The 18,898-nt window shown below is 35.7% G+C and overlaps 1 protein-coding gene across 1 annotated transcript in view; it reads right to left on the reverse strand.

Moving 5' to 3' along the window:
• Positions 1-18,898, reverse strand: part of CNTN5 (contactin 5) — a 1,670,765-nt gene that overhangs the window by 161,649 nt on the left and 1,490,218 nt on the right. The window contains exon 15 of the mRNA NM_001102211.2: positions 18,610-18,785. Within this exon, the coding sequence (NP_001095681.2) occupies positions 18,610-18,785 (176 nt within the window). The remainder of the gene's footprint in view (positions 1-18,609; positions 18,786-18,898) is intronic.

The raw sequence follows: 18,898 nt of genomic DNA on the forward strand, positions 1-18,898 counted from the left end.
TAAAAATATTCACAAAAATATCCCTCCACATGTTTGAATCTACTTAGGATTACAGTAGGACAGAGGAAAATCTAGAAAGACAGATACAGAATATTAAAAAGATTAACCAAGTGTGATAAATACTTTCATAGGAGGATAAAAGCGAGGGAAAATCATCCTAATCACAGCAGCAGGCATGATATAATCTCATTTTGTGTAACACGTGTGTCTGTGTATGCTTGAAGAGATGAACACATGATTACAAAAATTAATTGTCATTATCTTAAGGTAGTACGAGTCCAAAGGATTTTTATTCTTTTCTTTCTAGCTTTATTATGTTTAAATGATCAGTAATAAGCTGGTATTATTTATATAAATATAAATGCAAAAAAATCTACTTTCATTATGGAGAAAAAATGAAAATCTGACTTTGATTTACAACTGAAAGATACGGTTACTGTGGCGAAGCACCAAACCAAGTATTTATCATCAACGACAGATATTATAAACTAATCAGCTTATGCAGCTAAAAATGATCCATGCCTGATAAACAGCTCTTCCTACACAAGTGAAGATTGCATTTCTGTTTATTACTACAGATGGTCATTTAGAACTTAGTCTCTTTATGAGTCTGCATCTCTGACTTATGGTCTTCTCAAGGCATCTGTTAACAAAGAGTCTTCATATTTCCTTTTGCTGAATGTCAGACTGATCTAGAATTGTAGGCGTATGTTAGCAATCTATAGCTGCTCTCTATTAGTCATCATGTGATATATTGTTCTTCATGTATTCTTTTAAAATCTCTTTGCAAAGGTCATATTTTAGTTAATCTTTGGGTAGCTGCAATGTTCTTTTGCTATTATCTGTTCTCCATGCCTGCTAAAATCCAGCATAACTGAGTAAATGCAGACAACTGCATTCAGAAGCTCAAAAACATGTACTCATTTTAACATTAAGAACTACTGGTGGGTTACCCAAAGCTGAAGATTACAGATAAGAATTCAATGATCTTCTAGATGTGTAGAAGTTTACCTTATATAAGAGCTTTCTAAGATCTTCAGATTTAACTAAATCTTGATGTCATCAGGATGTACAAGTTGATAGACTAATTTTCAACTTAGTCAAGAACATTTTATTATTTATCAATGATGTAGAAATACTCAATTATATGTCTTTAAATTTATTGGCTGCACATAGGATTTCTATATAGGCCATATAAAAATCTGTATTTGAATTATCTTTTGGTATATTAAGCCACACATGAGTTGTTTTTTCAGGTCTTTTTGACTACATACAATGACATTATAATCAAGACTAGGTAAGAATATTTTGGAGGGTTTACTGAAAGACTTTGATGGTATCCTTTGGTGTTACCAGCTAAAAATTGACCTCATGGAAAATTCATTTTCTACCATGCTGTTCACAAGTGAAAACTTTACCTCTGAGTTCAAGAGCTTCAACAGACATGCCTCATACTCATTAAAATCATCAAGTTTGCATGTCTTAATCAATATAGCTTAGTCACCTTTGTTTTTATCTTCAAATGCTTTTTAGAAACTCATAAAATTTCTGGGTTGGGAAGATCCCCTGGGGGAGGAAATGGCAACCCACTCAGTATTCTTGCCTGGAAAATCCCATGCACCGAAGAGCCTGGTGGGCCACAGTCCAGGGGTTCACAAAGAGTTGGACACAACTGAGCAAACAGAGTTTAAAATCTTTTGAATCCTCAAGTCTAATGTTTACTTGAAGAAAAAATTCACATCCTACAGTCTTTATTCCTTTATTACACCTAAAGCTTCAGCTATAAGCACAGTAATAAATATAAATAAGTTTCACAGGAAATAGAATTGAATATAGAAGCTGAAGACATGAATTTGGACTAGTTTTTCCACCTCTACTATTGTTTTTGGATCAGTCTACTATTTCCATAGTTTTGATCAAACTCTTAATTTAATTCTAGATTGTTAACAGTTTCATAAATATGTCCATTCTCTCCAACAGTTTAACCTGCAGCAAAATCAAAGGTAATACAAATAATGATACCACTGTTCATTAATGAAAAACAACTAGTATATGCTGGCTAAAAGAACCTATACTTTCATTTTGGATATGGAATATTCAGTATATTTCATGTTTGCTTAGATATATTCACATGTCTTTCCAGCAGTTCATAAATAAATATATCTGTTTTTGGTCCTATCAAGTATAAACTAAAGTACAGAAATCGGTAGAACCAATATTTGAAAGAGACATTTAACATGGATGATGTTAAGATAGATGAAGTAGCAAATATCATATCATTGTCTTTGGGATATGCTATTTTCTGAAATTAATTCATTAATTTTAGTTCAAAATATGTCTCTGTTAATTTTTTTTCTTTACAACTGCTGCCAAATTTCTACTAAAAATTAAAGTGATTAGATTTTCCCAACATTAAAAAAAAGAGAACACAAATCATATAAAATGGAAAAATAACCAGATCAAGTACTTTAACTGACTGAATCCAACAAAAAGGATCAATTAAAGTAGTGACAGGTTAATTTAGTCAGGAGTTGACACAGTCTGTGTTGCAGGTGAGAGCACATACTGAGTTTTAGTGTTGTGCAAATGATTATTTTCCCAGATGACCTTTTCCCCCTACTTAACACGGCATGTAAATCTAACTTAGTTTAGCCTTAAAAATACCATAACTGAGGTTTAGGATCATCTGACACTGTTTAGCCTATGTGGTAGATTGGTGCAGTAATGGACCCAGCATTTTTCATACCTTCCTGAATTCATACCCTTGGGGAGCCCCCTCCTACACTCATTCACTGTGCCTCTTGAAGTGAATTGCATTGGTCAATGAGACATTAGCAAAGACAGAACAGACAGATGATTGCAATGCATGTGTGCATTGGAGATTGCTATTTTGAAGCCCTGTGACAACCACGGAGCACAGCCTGGTGAGCCTGAAGTAGGATGAGAGACCACTTAGAGCAGACACAACCATCCTGGCTTTTGCCTCCCCAAACAACTTCTAGCTGACCTGATAGCTGACTGCAGATGCATCAAGGACCCCAACTAAAACCAACATAAAAAAAAAAAAAAAAACCACGTCCAGCTCAAATTATTGACACATAGAATTGCATCATAAATTCTGTGGAGTTTGTTTTGTAGCAAAAGCTAACTGAAACAAATCAGAACAATAACTGAATGAGATTTTTGTGGGTCCTGCATGAGGGCCGTAAGTTAGAGAACTGTAAAAAATTGTGGCTGGAGAACAGATGGAGGTAGATGGCAAAAATGGCCTCAATGCTTTGCAGTTCCTCCCCACAGGAAGTTTCCCCATCCTTTGAGTGGGATATGGCTGTATGACTTGTTTTCACCAATAGAAAGTGACAGAAATGATATTGAGCAAACTCTGAGCCTAGACCATAATGCTTCTTCTCTTGTGTCTTGGAACCCTGAGATTTCCATGTGAATAAGTCTGGGCTAGCTTGATGGATGATGAGAAACACACAACCCATTTGCCGTAGTTGTTCCAGCTGATTCCTCACATTAGTACCTTGAAGTTGGCTGGCAGTTGAAGACAGACGCATAAGTCTTTCCAAGACCAACAGATGACCTCAAGCTGAGTTCAGCCTAAATTGCCAATCCATAGAATCATGAACAAAATAAATGGCTTTGAAACCACTAAGTTTTGGGGTGATTTGTTTTGCAGCAAAAACTAATTTGTATAGATTGTATAACATATTTTATAAATGTGTATAAACTGATTGTTTAATGGTAACCTGTATATATTCAGAATTACTACTACTTAATACTTTTCCTATGGTTATTAATAGGAACATAGGAGATGTGTAAGGGGTATTCATGGATATTTAAACTGTGAAATTTTATCCTAAGATATTTATATCTCAATATCAAAAATATAAAAATAAAACAGGCTAATGGATTATTCCAGTCAGAATTTTGATATAAGATTAAGCATGGTTGGAAACAGCAATGTGAGCAAAACCCCAAAATAAACTTAGCTAAGAAAAAATTATCCTTAATTTCTTCTGCCTTTAAGGCATATGGAAACGTTCTCCTTCAAATCCTTGCATCTCTCATACTAGCTAGTTATTTTAAACACCAGAGACATTGCAGTAGCCTGTTTAGAATCATTGTTGATGCGATAGGAATAGTGAGCAAAGCATATCACTTCCAGGTTTCCTTTCTATTCCTCAAGTGATGGATAACGGCAATTATAGTGCAGGCTTCAGAGATACTTTTAGGAAATGATACCACTATATTTAATAAGCATTTTAAAACAAATTTTGTCAGCATGCTATATTTGTTTGTGGGGTTCTCAGCAATTAAAAAGGATAAACTGTAGTATCTTATAGTTTTGGTTAGGCTTCTTGATATGAAATCCTTGAACTCTTTAGTACAGTGCTCTATCTTCACCATTAATGCATTCCAAATTATTTTAGCTAATTTTTCTTCAAAATGGTTAATTTTTTTGGTTTTATAGACATGTAATGTATATAATAAAAAATGCATTGATTTAAAATCAAGGCAGGATTAGTTAAAAATTATCTGAAAGGTTACTACCTTACCTTGTGCTAATAAATTATCCTTTAGTAGCAAACTTAGTTGAAATCAACTGAATATTAATTCTTAAGAACAAGTTTTTCTCCCAATGACATACTTGGTTAACAATTCAAATTTCTCCTCCAGAGTTTTTTTTTTTTTTTCCCTCCCTTTCAACAGCATAACGTCTCAATACTATAGCACTTATTCCATTCAATAGTTGTTTAATACTCTGTCTAGATTAAGACTTCTGGAAGGGAGATATCATGCTTTACTCAACTATATATTCCCTGTCCTGATATTGTCCTATATATACTACAAGTAACCTTTAAGTGTAAAGTGAATAAATGTATTAAAATTTTTCCTGATATTGATATATTTCTTTTTTCATGTGGTAATTTAGCAGATGAGAAACTAAATGAGAAAATAACCAAATGTAAGAATAGAAAACAGTATTCATTTATGTAATAAATAAAATTGACCCATTGGAAAAGACCCTGATGCTGGGAAAGACTGAAGGTGGGAGGAGGAGGGGATGACAGAGGATGAGATGGTTGTATGGCATCACCAACTCCATGGACATGAGTTTGAATAGACTCCAAGAGTTGGTCATGGACAGAAAAGCCTGGTGTGTTGCAGTCCATGGGGTCACAAAGAGTCAGACATGACTGAGTGACTGAACTGAACTGAACAGGATAAATAATTTAGCAAACATTTTATCTACCAGGCATGATGCCAAGTGCTGGCAATGGTTAGCAAAATAAGTACGATTACTTTTTTTTCAAAAATATATAATATAATAAAGGGAAAAAAATGAAGAAGAAAGGCCCAGACTTTTTAAACTACATTGTATTCTTACAGATGCTTCTAGAATAAGAAGCAAACTTCTGACAAAAACTATTTCATGTCTCTCAGGATTTTATCTCAATGACCCTTAATATTGAATCTTAACACTATAATAGTCAATTTCTTTTTTATGTACTCCATGGAGAGCTTCTAGCAACATGTAAATTTATGTGAAGCACATATATCTATGCTAAGCAACAATTTATCCCTGGATTTAATTTGAAAATATCTAGTATCTTTACTTTGGCTAAGGATATGTAACATGCTATAATTGAAGCCAAAGATCTTAGCCATCTATGTAACTTTTACAGACAATATAAAAAACTTTCTTTAAAAGATAATCTGATCATAGTATATTAGATGAGGTTTGCTATGACTATGAGATCACCGTACTGGAATTTGGTAGGCTTTTTCATATTTTCTTTGTCCTTAGTCTCTACCTTACTGCCTTCTACCTTTCTATGTCCTCTCCTTGTTTTACCTGAAATACTCTTTTTCTCCTTTAAGCATAGGCTTACATGTTATTTGGTTAGGAAGTCTTCCCTTCTTCCACCACTTGGATGATGTGTTACTTGGACTGAGTTCCTTGAACATACTTCTTGCAGTGCTCTTGCTACATGTTGGTTTATATGTTTGTTCCTCTGTAAGACTTAAAGCTCCCCAAAGGCAGTCCTCTCAACTGTATTCACATAACTGCTACAGAGTCCTCAGTTCCTGGACAGGTAGCTAACATATAGGTATTCAGTACATCTTTGTGGATCTGAGATAAATTCAGAATTAATCTATTATACACTGATAAATATTCTATAAAACTATCCATTATTCCTTAAAGATAATGATGTCATGCTTTCCAAATTCTCTAAGTTGACCTTTTATAATGCATACCAGATGAAGAAAGAAAGTGAATGATATTATAACAGTTCAATAGTTATTTTTAAAATTCCTCTTTCTCCTTTTTCAAGAGAAGAAACATCTTTGAGAGGTAACCTATTGAGTTATTAATTTTAGACTCCTAAGATTCAGTTTTATATTGTAATATGATGAAAATAGTCCATGAGAGAAACTGCAGGATTTTGAAAAACTGAAAGCTAAACATATCATAACACTTATGCAGTCTTTAGAACTTAATACAAAACAGATGCAGAAAGAAATTGTGAAATAAAGGTAGAATTTCAAAGACATCTTGAAAATAATGGCCTCTCAAAAACCCATCTTTTTGAAAATTACTTTGAGAAATAATAAGTTGAAAACACAATACTTACATATCAATAGTATTTCAAAATGAAACACTGAACCATGTTTGCTTGTAAAAATCCTAAACCTTATGTGGTATTAAGGGTATAAAGACAGCCTTTTATTTATCAAGCTTTTCAGAAACTGAAAAGAATAATCTTTTGTTATATATTATTCCAACAAGGTAACAATTCTAGTATTGAGGGCCTTATTGTACTATGCATTTCATCACTCTGTAGGTTAAATTAGATCCCCTGGATACTACATCTATATAAGACATTCTTTTTAAAATAACAAAAAAATCTATGAAACATGTCAGCATTGCTTCAACAAGATAACTAGAATCCACATGTATTTCTCTTTTATTAAGAACTCCTGTGATTATTATTTCCAGAGAAAACAATTACTTTCAGCACAATATCAAAGATATTTAGATGTTCATATGAAGCAAAACAAAACTATTGATCACTGGCATTTCCTATATTTATAATAGAAGTTAGAAATTTTTCTTGGTTAAAAAAAGTGAAAAAATTCTGTCTAGATAGATGTTACAGTCACTTTTTTTTTAAATCTAGTCAGTCTAGTCTAAATGGCTAGTTTTTGATTCATATATTTCTACCTTCACTGATTCCTTTATCAACTTCACAGATGTTTATTTAGTCTTGAATGTGCACAGTTACTGTGGGAGTTCAGAAAATAAACATCATCTGAACTTGCAGAAATGTAAAGGCTAGAATGAAAGAATCAAGCAACATTTACAGTAGATTTTGTTACTTGCTCTGTCAGAGGGATGTAAAAGTTATAATAGAAGAACCGGAAGCACTGGGGGTGAAAAAGGGGGAAGACTCTCAACCCCTAATGAGTCTATGACTTGAAAACTGGATTTTTGTGGCCAAAAATTCACATGAAACCAACCCTTCTGTAACTTAGTAATAACAAATGATTTAAAGTGTCTCAAATGTGGAATTTATGTTCTGTACTCTTTGCCTGATCTTCAGCAGTAAAAAAAATGGGATATACTGCATCTCATACTCATTTTGAGAGTATTTTCAAAAGACTAAAATGGGAAGTTGATAAAAAGGGGTTCAAACTATAAAATGAAACAATTGCAGCAGCTAGAGAAGTGAGCGTTAATTAATGGGAAAACACACCCACAGAACATATGAAGAAGCAAGTGTGGTAGGATATTTTAAGATGTTTTTAAACTCATTCTCAGTAAAGTTTGTGGAAAAATTTTTTCACAACAAATGTGGTGCTTTGATCTTACAGAACATATGATTTTAGTGTTTTAATAGTGATCAAGTAACTAAGATAAAAAAATAGGCAGAGCTGACTAGTTAAAGAGGGAAGATTGAGGAGAAAAAACACAATCTCTTCCTGTCCTTAATTTTCAAAATGCTACAGTGAAGAATTACAGCTAGTTTGTGCTCTTCATATCTTTGCTCATAAAGCCAGATTTAGATTCCATGGCAATGAAGCTTTCAGCTCAAAAAAGCTTAAATGGCAATAGGGGCTGTGTCCTCCATGTTCCTGGATTCTCAGAACCTCTGTAGTGAGGGACTTAACCCCTCTTCCTTCCTGGGGCTCAGTTTCTTCATCTATTTATAATTCATCGGTCTCACAATATTGTGGGAATCAAATGAAATAAAACACATGAGAGAGGAAGGACATTTTACATCTTAATGGTATAAAATTCTATTTATATATTTTAACTTAGGTCTTAATCAGATAATAAAGCCGTTTCAAATTTATTCTGAACTGATTAAATGTTGAAGAGTCTGGCTGGTAGGATTGCCTTTACATTATATAACAGAAGCAAATTTTTGGCAAAGGGCCATAAAATTGCTCATAATAGTAAAATTTGCAAATATTAGAAAAAAGAACTTGTATATTGTAAATATAAGAAAAAACTGTATAGGAGTGAATGACTTTAGATGAATTTGTCAAAATCTTATCAGCAATGAGAATAACTGACCCACAAATTATAAAATGGGTGAAGTATATTCATCTACATTATTCACAAGATGATATAATTTAACATTGAATTCAGAGATAAAAAAAGAAATTTAAAATTTTATCTCCCCAAATAGTTATATATATGCTCTAGGTTTGACCAACTATTTTGAGAGACAGTGTGATATTACAGTTCAGAATTAGTATGAATAATATCTCTCCTATATAACACTTGTTTAAATTTGAAAAAGCTATTTATCTTTCTGAATTTGTGTCTTTGTTTCTGTCAAACACAAAATAAAAACAAAACCAATCTCTAAATCATAGGATATTTGTAGGAAGTAAGAGAAATAACACTTGAAAAATTTAGCATGATGTCAGTTATTTAATAGGCCTTCAATGGACAAAAATTAGCATTGTTACTTTTTACTATTACTCATGCTTGCTTTGAGTGTGTTAGGTCGAACCCTGGTCAGGGTTTCAGAGAAGCAGACTCTGAGATGGAGACTCCATTGTGGAATGCCATATGGGGAACATGAAGAAAGCAGAATTGTGCAGAGGGGACGTTTAATTGTGAAGCAGTCATGATAAAGGCCTCAGCTTATTCCACAAGAGCTCTGTAGCTGAGACACCCTTCAGATTTGTCCTCCTTTGAGGCAAGAGACTTGGCCTTTTTAAGCATCCCTACGCATTCATCAGGGCTTCCCTGACAGCTCAGTTGGAAAAGAATCTGCCTGCAAGGCAGGAGACAGTATTCTTGGGCTTCCCTGTGTGCTCAGCTAGTAAAGAATCCACCTGCAATGCAGGAGACCTGCGTTCCTGGGTTGGGAAGATTCCCCGAAGAAGGGAAAGGCTGCCCACTCCTGTATTCTGGAGAATTCCATGGGCTGTATGGTCCATGGGGATGCAAAGACTCAGACACGACTGAGAGAGTTTCAGTGATGCATTCGTCAGACTTCCCAGGTGGCACTAGTGGTAAAGAATCTCCCTGACAAAGCAAGAGACTTAAGAAATGGAGGTTCCATTCCTGGGTTGGGAAGATTCCCTGGAGGAGTGCATGGCAACCTTTTCCAGTATTCTTGCCTAGAGAATTCCATGGACCATGGAGTCTAGCAGGTTACAGTCTATACAGTCACAGAAAGGAAGCAACTTAGCACACACCATGCACATGCATTCATCACCCCTACCCTTGGTTATGGGCTGGGGGTGGGGCATAATTAGGGCCAGGAAACTCTCTTTGACTGGATGGCCATTCCCAGAGAGGGACTCACATTCTGTGGCTTAAGGAAAGAGTGCCGCAGTCTTGAAAGGGGAATCTGAGCAACACTCCATAACATCTACGACAATGGCCTCTGGTATCCTCAAGTAGTTGACACAATTAGTTATCCTTCCTAAGCCAATTTATTTGAATCAGCCCATGGATCAATGCAAATAATGAATGGGAAAGGAATACAAGAAAACAGGAAGGGGAGAGAGTTATTTTTGAAAATTATCAGGATTTAAATAGTGGCCTTTTAAGAAATAAAAGTAAACACTGATGATATGTGAAATTAGAGCATTGAGAAAAGATGTGTATTAGGTTCTGAAGATAATTTAGGCAATCATTTCAGTAACTTGACTTGAACATTTGATACTTTACTAATTCATTTATTCATTCTAAACTGATTAGTACATATATAATTAATAAAGATTTTTGGTGTCTCATAAAATAAATAAATTTATAATTTAAAAATATGTAAATAAAAATTTCTGTCAGATTAGGATAGGGAAGATGTTCTAGAGTCAAGATCCATTGATTATTCTTCCATGCACAATTACAGCATAACTAATAGAAATTTAGAGAAATAATGAATGAATGCAATAGAAATTCTGAACTGAAACTCAAAATATTTGGAGGGTTATTTTGCATGAAAATTTATATTATAAATTTGTTACACATGTTAGAAAGACATTTAATAAGTCTAAGGAAGTAATTCACTATTGAAAATGACTTAGAATTTGGTAAGAATTTGGCTTAATAAACACAACTGAAATAAATCAGGCTTTGGGTCAAGGTTGCAATCACAGTGGTTGAAAAACTTACTGGGGCCTACCAATGATCACGTTGCCAAAGACAGAGGGACTTCATTCAGGATTAAATTTTTCTTTGATTGAGTTTAAAAAAAAAAAACAAAACCAAGAGGAATGCAGCATTTTATAAATCTAGACTGAGCTAATATTTGCATGAAATGGAAAAATAATTTTGGAAAGAAACAAACTTCCAAAGGGAACAATATGGAGTCTTAATTTCAGGAGTTAGTCAGCTAAAGCATATTTAATATTTGGAGTTTACAATCTAGGAACCCTGGGTTGGAAATATCTGCTGGAGAAGGGATAGTCTACCCACTCCAGTATTCTCGGCCTTCCCTTGTGGCTCAGCTGGTAAAGAATCCGCCTGAAACACGGGAGACCTAGGTTTGATCCCCGGGTTGAGAAGGTCCCCTGGAGAAGGGAAACACTACCCACTCCAGTGTTCTGGCCTGGAGAATTCCATGGACTGTATCCATGTGGTCGCAAAGAGTCTGATATGACTGAGTGACTTTCACCTCACTACAATCTGCGAAAGCAAATTCTATTAAGAGGTAATGGAGTGTTTTTTATTTCTCACTGCCTACTTTTCCCAAGCCAATAACCTGAAGCATTTCAGTTGGCTCTGATGACAATCTCTGGGAAGTATGGTGCTTTTATCCTCTCCATGATCAGAGACTATTGATCTGATTTTTCTCAGCATGGCCAACACTAAAATTGCCTTTCTCTACAAGAAGCTTTATTTTCCCTCTCTCTGTTTCAAAAAACAAACAGAAAAAGGAAAACCTATATTTCTGCACTAAAACACACTGCAGAGAAACTGTTAACTTTTGCATTATCCATAATACTATGTAAAGCTGGTATCAAAAATGGAGGCTTTAACTGAACAAAAAACTCTGTCTGGTCACCATAATACCATACCCAGAAGGTATGTTTTGGTAGACTACCTTTAAATGAACAAAGTGAAGCCTGCGCCTTCTTTTTTTGCTACAAGGACTACCACTACTTTGAGAAGAGAGTGGGTGGAGGCATATTCTCTAATGCAGACAAAAAGGGAGCGTGGATGTGGTACACTTTCTGGAATGATCTGAAAACTGTAGGGCTTTTGAGTGTAACCTCTCTTCTTTTTAGCCTCAAGCTTTGGTTGGTTATTACTCTGTTCTGTCCTATTAACATGACAATGTGATTTCTTTGTTAAATTAGATGAAAGACTGGGAGGAACTGCTACAAAGCAAACGTGTAGCAGTCAAAGGATCACAACAGAGTACAGCTGTGCTGTGTGCCGTTCTTAGTCATGTCTGACTCTTTGAAACCGCATAGACTGTAGCCCACCAGGATCCTCTGTCTATGGGGATTCTCCAGGCCAGAATACTGGAGCGGGTTGTCAGGCCTTTCTCCAGGGGATCTTCCTGACCCAGGAACCAAACCAGAGTCTCCTGCATTGCAGGCAGATTTTTTTACCATCTGAGCTACCACAGTACAACAGCCTGGTGAATTATCAGGATTCAGAGCAAGACAAAGATCCAGGAGGCAAGAAACCGAGTGATGAGGGAGAACAAGCCCTTTTCCATGCAGGCAGGGGTAGGGCTAAGCGTCTAGGAGGCCATACTACTTGGAAGTTTGAATATTACTATTGAGCTGAATGAGCCAAAGAGAACGTGTGACTTTGTTGACCCTCTGCTTTTCATACATTTTCTGATTAGTTATGAATTGCCTTCAAGACTTACACCTGCTAACATGCTGAAGAAGCGGATGCAGCAGATGCTCTCTCAGTCCTAAGTGCTTTGTGCGTGAGTAAACCTTGGAAGCATATCCAGTGATTTCATTCATTTTTATATTTATCCATCAGGAAAGAGAATGGTGCCAGTCGAGTACTTACTGTTTTCTATTCTGAGACTTTTACTCCTTAGGAAATAGGTGTTAATTCCTAAGAAGATAAACTAGGAACAAAAGTAACCATAATAAGAAGACTGGCATAGGCTAGGACTTTCAGCTAATGAAAAATCCTGAGGTAACAAGGAGTTTATATTCTGGCCCCCTTTACCTACCTAACACTCCACAAACACCAGGGATATGAAGCAGGCATATTACCTTATGATTCCTATGTGTGCCATACAGATTATCATAATCACTCCTACTTTTCAATTTTCTGACATTCAGATCATCTGGTTGGTATGGAATGGACTGTTTCAGAGGAGTGAGTTCCTCATCACTAAAGGGATTGCAGTGAATACTGATGATAGTGATGAGGAATCCATATATCAGCCTAGGACAAACTCAGTAATTCCCAGGATCCCTTGTAACCTTGAGATACAATATATTTTCCCACCTAAGACTGTCTTTCTCTTTCTTCTTTTCCTATCCTAATGCTAATCATCCTCTGAGGTCAAGGTCAGAAGGCACATTCTTCCCAAATAATATTTATACAATTGTTATGAGGAATGATGAGTTACTGTGTGTATGTACACATAAGCTCAGCTGGTAAAGAATCCTCCTGCAATGCAGGAGACCCTGGTTCGATTTCTGGGTGGGGAAGATTCGTTGGAGAAGGGATAGGCTATCCACTGCAGTTTTCTTGGGCTTCCCTGATGACTCAGCTGCTAAAGAATCTGCCTGAAATGCTGGAGACCTGGGTTCAGTTCCTGGGTTGGGAAGATCCCCTGGAGAAAGAAAACGCTACCCACTCTAGTATTCTGGCCTAGAGAAGTCCATGAACTGTATAGTCCATGGGGTCTCAAAGAGGCTGACAGGACTGAGTGACTTTCACTTTTACACATAAAATGCATTAATGTGTGCATGTGTGCTCAGTCATGTCCTACTCTTTGCGACCCTATGGACTACAGTCCACCAGGCTCTTCTGTCCATGGAATTTTCCAGGTAAGAATACTGAAGTGGGTTGCCATTTCCTATTCCAGGGCATCTTCCTGATCCAGTGAGCACGCCTAAATGTCTCTTGGGTCTCCTGAATTGGCAGGTGGATTCTTTACCACTGTGCCTCCTGGGAAGCCTATGCATATATAGGCTTGGTTGGTTTAACTCACTGTTTATATATATATATACACATATAAATAAAGCTGAATGCTTAACATATAGTAGGTGCTAAATTAATTGCTTTCTTCACTTTTCTCCACAATGATTTAAAAAATTCACATTAATGTCCTTTATGGTCTCCAAAAATATTTGACTGTAATTTAAGAAATAGTAATTGCTTTCTTATGGCATATTTTTTTAGTTACTTTATTTTCTATGTCATTTTAACATTTAATAGAGACCAGAACAAAATCTTTCTTTTATTTTTATTTCCCACAGTTTATAGACAAGGGCTGAACATGAAAAGGTCAATGAATGTGGAAAGGCTAAATGTTGAGAATCAGCATAATGCCTTTTTAAGATCATAGTGTATTTAATATCATTAACCCAATTTAGTATTCATGTGGCCTGGAAAAGTCTTATGCTTCTGTTTCTGCATTTAAAAAATGGGATTGAGCATCCCTAGTCTGCTTTCCTGAGTATATTGTTATAATCAGAGCATCGAGTAAATACAAAGGACCATTCAAATAGTGCACTTTGATTTGGTTGCCCATTTTGTTGCAGTTTATCACATTTGGAGAGTTCACAATGAAAAAGGTAATTCTTTGGCCAGCTTTCCTGATCACAAATATTTGGCTTTTTTCTCTGTCCCCCAAAGAGCAAAATTACAGGCTTCCATGATCAGTGCAAATGATCTTTATGCATTGTAAAGATTAAAACTAGCTGACATCTTGAATGAATAATTAGGAATTTCAAGTCTCTGAAGAACAATGTGCCAGCACAGTTCTCCATTAAGATTGTGGCTTTGGAGTCAAATGACCATGTTTAGGGGCTGTTGAGACACCCTGAGACTATTAAGAGAGTCTCTAAAATCTCTAACCAACATAGATAACTGTTTCAAAAACAATTGTGTCAAAGCACCATTGCAAATGCTTTATTTGATAACTGAGTGGTTATTTGAGGCAGTTGCTTTTAATGGTCAATGTCTCATTGTAACCTGTGTGTGTGTGTGTGTGTGTGTGTGTGTGTCTGTGCATGCGTGTGCACGTGAGCGCTCAGCCACGTAAGACTCTTTGTGACCCTGTGGGCTATAGCCCACCAGGCTCCTCTGTCCATGGGATTTCCCAGGCAAGAATACTGGAGTAGGTTGCCATTTCCTTCTCCAGGGGATCTTCCCGACCCAGGGATCAAACCTGTGTCTCCTGTGTCTCCTACACTGGCAGGCAGATTTTTTACCACTGCACCTGGCAAGCCCCAACCTCTGCTTAACCTGCCTGGGATGAATGTAAAGTTGGCAAGCTATTCAACCCCTGCTCCACAAGGCTGTCAGAATTATCTTCCTAAAGAACAAATCTGAGTCACACGGCTCCCTGCTGTATCCCAAATACAATCCAGATTCCATCGCTCGAAATCAGTTTAACAATGAGGACTCTGCTGTTCACCTTTAAACGCATCCAACAAATATTGCCTTATCCTCTACTCTGCATCCTCACTATACCATCAGGACTATGGTTCCTCACTGTTCTGAGAGATGCTCTGAGCTCTCTGCTTTGCCTTTGCTTCACCTGCTCACTCTGTCTGAAATGCAGTTTCTCCTCACAACCTCTTGACAAAATCTTAACAGTCCAGATCCAGTTCGAGTACCAAGTCCTCCTGCCAGCAATATGTAGAGCTCCCCAGTGATAGCCCTCTGATAGAAGATTTCTAGCTGCCTGTCCCATTAAACTGTGTTCTTTTAGAGGAGAAGGGTCATGTCTTTTAGCTTGGATCCTCCACAACACTTAGCTTGTAAAATTGAATCTAAAGTGAATCTTAAGAATAGCCTCACTAACTTGCTACCTTCGGTTAGCTCATATCATTGCCAAAATGTGATTTGGGTTAATTGGATCAAATGTTTACAGACTAATTGATTTAGTTTGGACCCTTTCAACAAAGGCTTCAGTAATGGATTCACTCCAAAAATCAGTCAAATTGCTGGGTTTGTAAAACATGGCCAAAGTAAAGAGGCAAGAGAAATAGAAGCATTTTCATTATAGATTTCAAAGCAATAGCTATTATTCTTTTAACCTGATGTGATGATATGTTTATTTATTCACTCTCTTGAAATGCAGTTCAAATGCACTATTTTATTTACAACATAATTATACCTTGCCTATACGTGTTATAAAAGCTACACGTAACATTTTACATAGAGCTTTGTCTGCAAACCAGTGGCTGTGTATAAAAGACATCACTGTGACTGGTTGAAAAGTAGAGGACTTCATGAAGCTGTATTTTGGCATTACAAAATGGAAAAAAATCAACACAGTTGGTATCTTTTTGTTTTTTTTCAAAGATTGGTTGATTCATCTGACACTATGCAGTGTTAATGTGCTTAAAAATACACCTATCTCCCCCTTTCTCTTCTGATTCGTCTTCATTCAATCACCCACTGGTGGGTTAGCCCAGGGCAGTTAATGTAGAGACTTCTCCAGTCAAAGGCATACTCTTTTCCTGCCTAAATCCCAAATCCTGTTGGACTTCCTACTCTGCTGGGCCAACCTAGATCCTTAAGCTCTCCTTAGTGGCTCTCTTCTGACACACAAGCAAGCCACAGACCACCCCACCAGTCTTTCCTCTGAGCCCTGGCCTGCCCTCTTGTCCCAGAGTCTTCAACTGACTTCTCAAACAGAAGGTTTCCACACGTTCAGAGGCCTTCCCAAATCTCGCTTCTTTATAACTCTTTCATCCCTCCTTCTGAAACATGTTATTTCTCAGATGTATTATTTCACAAGGAGAAAGGCAGGATGGAAAAAGAATGCTTTTCTTTTTCCCTCTGACTTTTCAAAGTCACAAAATCAGATTCTCTCTCAGGTATGCCCTTAAAGCCAGCCAGGACCCAATCAGTCTTTGAGGATATTCGGAGAAGGGGAATAGACTATTTCTTTTAGACCTTGTCGTTTTGAAGCTTCTAAATACTTTAAAAAGTAAAAATAAAAAAAAAAAACTATGATTTTTTTCTAAATATACTAAAGCGATAAATCCTAGATGATCTTAAAGCTAAATATTTTTCTTTCTTCTCAATATAATAACTTGCTCTATTCTTCTGTTCTATAGTTTATTATCCCTGTCTACAAACTGAGCCTAATTTATAATGGCTTAAAGCAATATGAGTTTGCATGGAGCAGGGAGTCAATTTTGTACTTCTCAAGGGCAAGAACAACATATGTACAAAGAGAGATAGAGCAGGTGTTATTAATCGCCAACCTTATGAAAAGGATTAAAGGTATTTATTGATACAAATAAATGGATATGAAACTAATGTGGATATCTAAGAGAGAAAAACAAGAATTCACATAATTGTACCAAGACCATTTATTGATTGATATTTTAAAATAAAGAAAGCACCTGCTTCTATGAAGTGAAAATTCATTTTAGACATACCTTTATGTGTCTGATCACTCAAAATAATTGTTTACAGAAAATCCTTAGAAGGTATATTTTTTGGAGTATTTGTTGTTTTCAAATGTAACATTTTAATGTCATATTTTTCTGGTTTTATTTTATGACATTCATAGCATAAAATTTGCTCACAGTCTTGAAGAAATGATCAACTCAAGGTAAATGAAAATCACAAATTTGAGGGAAATGAGTTTAACATGATCAATAAGTTTTGTATATAACATAACCATTGCTAATTAAAATTAATTTATTTAATGAAATGTGAATAATACAGTTGGTAATTATTTCTTATTTATGCAGTCTCTCTCATTAATTAAAAATAAATCAGAATGAAAGAATAAGTTAGAAGAAAATGTTTAATTTTGTTTGCATTGAAAAATGCAATAAAGTTCATTCTTACTTTTCTCCTAATATAAATTTGTCAAATTCTAGAGTGAGAGGGGGTCTTAGAAATTCTCTGGCCCAACTGCCTTACTTTAGTTCCCTATGCGGTCAATGCCCAGGCAGGTCAAGTGACTGGATTTGTGTTACATAGCTGATTAAGGATTGAGCTGGAACTTGATCCAGAAATTTCCTGACTTTGGGTCTAGGACTTTCCCCATTGTATCTCATTACCTTTAAAATAAAATTCAATCCAAACAGTTTTTTTTATGTTTGGGCTCACCAGAGCTGTGGTTTTCCAGTGCTTCATACAGTGTTTAGAGAAGGATAAACTGGTATTCATAAGCATGTGGCAGCATTTTAAATTGGATTTTCAGGCATAAATTGCATTTGGATCCACCTCTTCTGCCACTATTGAAGGGATATCCCAGCCAGAGTCTCTCTGCCACTCTAGTTCCATCATCTTTCTCCCCCTCTGTGTCACTCTTTTGTGTCTTAAACAAGCCAGTGTGGAGAAAAGATCTTTTTTCCAGTTCTCTGTTGAGTTAAGACACTGTGATGGTACTATAGGATTTGGTTAAAAAGGTGTCTTACTTCATTTAGTAGACATACAATAGAAGATATTACAGGAAAAGATTTGGCAGTTGAAAAATGAGCATGTCTGTTAATGTTTATCTAAGGTTACAGCATTTCTGATTTTGGGTTGCAAGTTTAAATTCTGTAGTTTGTGAGAGATTAAAGAATCTCCAAGCATTACTATTTCTTCAAGAGCAAGCATTCTTATTTCACTTATTTATTGTATCATAATTACTAAGAATGCTTTAAATAATACTAGTCAGCTGATGTAGCTACATAATATTTGAGAAGTAAGGTATAAATATGGACAGTACTAATCAAATGAATACAAGTTGCAAAAAACCAAATTTGCATAATGAAGTATTTCCAATTTCTTACTGGGAAGTTTTAAATAAATATTACTCTCAGTTTAACATAACAGAGAATAATGAAATAAAAAGTAATTTGAACTTTTTCCTAAACATTTCATCAATAAGAAAATTTTTACATTTGATTCTAAATTTCTAAAAGTATTATTATTCAAAGAACAAAATTGTGTTAACTTACGGCCCTGATGCTTTCAAAATGTCCACCTTCCTTTTCGAAATCAATAGGCTGTCCTTTCAGTGTCCAGTAGAAAGTGACATCCAAGCTAGGATCGTGAATTGCTTTGCAATTAAGGACAATGCTTTCTCCCACTGTTAATTCTGTTCTTTTAGGAGTAAGCTCTATTCTTGTAGGTTCTATAGAAATAAAAATACATTAATTAGCATAGCACATAGTTTTCCCCTGCATTCTGTATTTTAAATAATAGAGAAAAATTAAACAGGGAATCTATGTAACATAGTTGCTCCAG

Source organism: Bos taurus, chromosome 15, assembly GCF_002263795.3.
Source record: "Bos taurus isolate L1 Dominette 01449 registration number 42190680 breed Hereford chromosome 15, ARS-UCD2.0, whole genome shotgun sequence".
Taxonomy (NCBI): Eukaryota; Metazoa; Chordata; class Mammalia; order Artiodactyla; family Bovidae; genus Bos; species Bos taurus.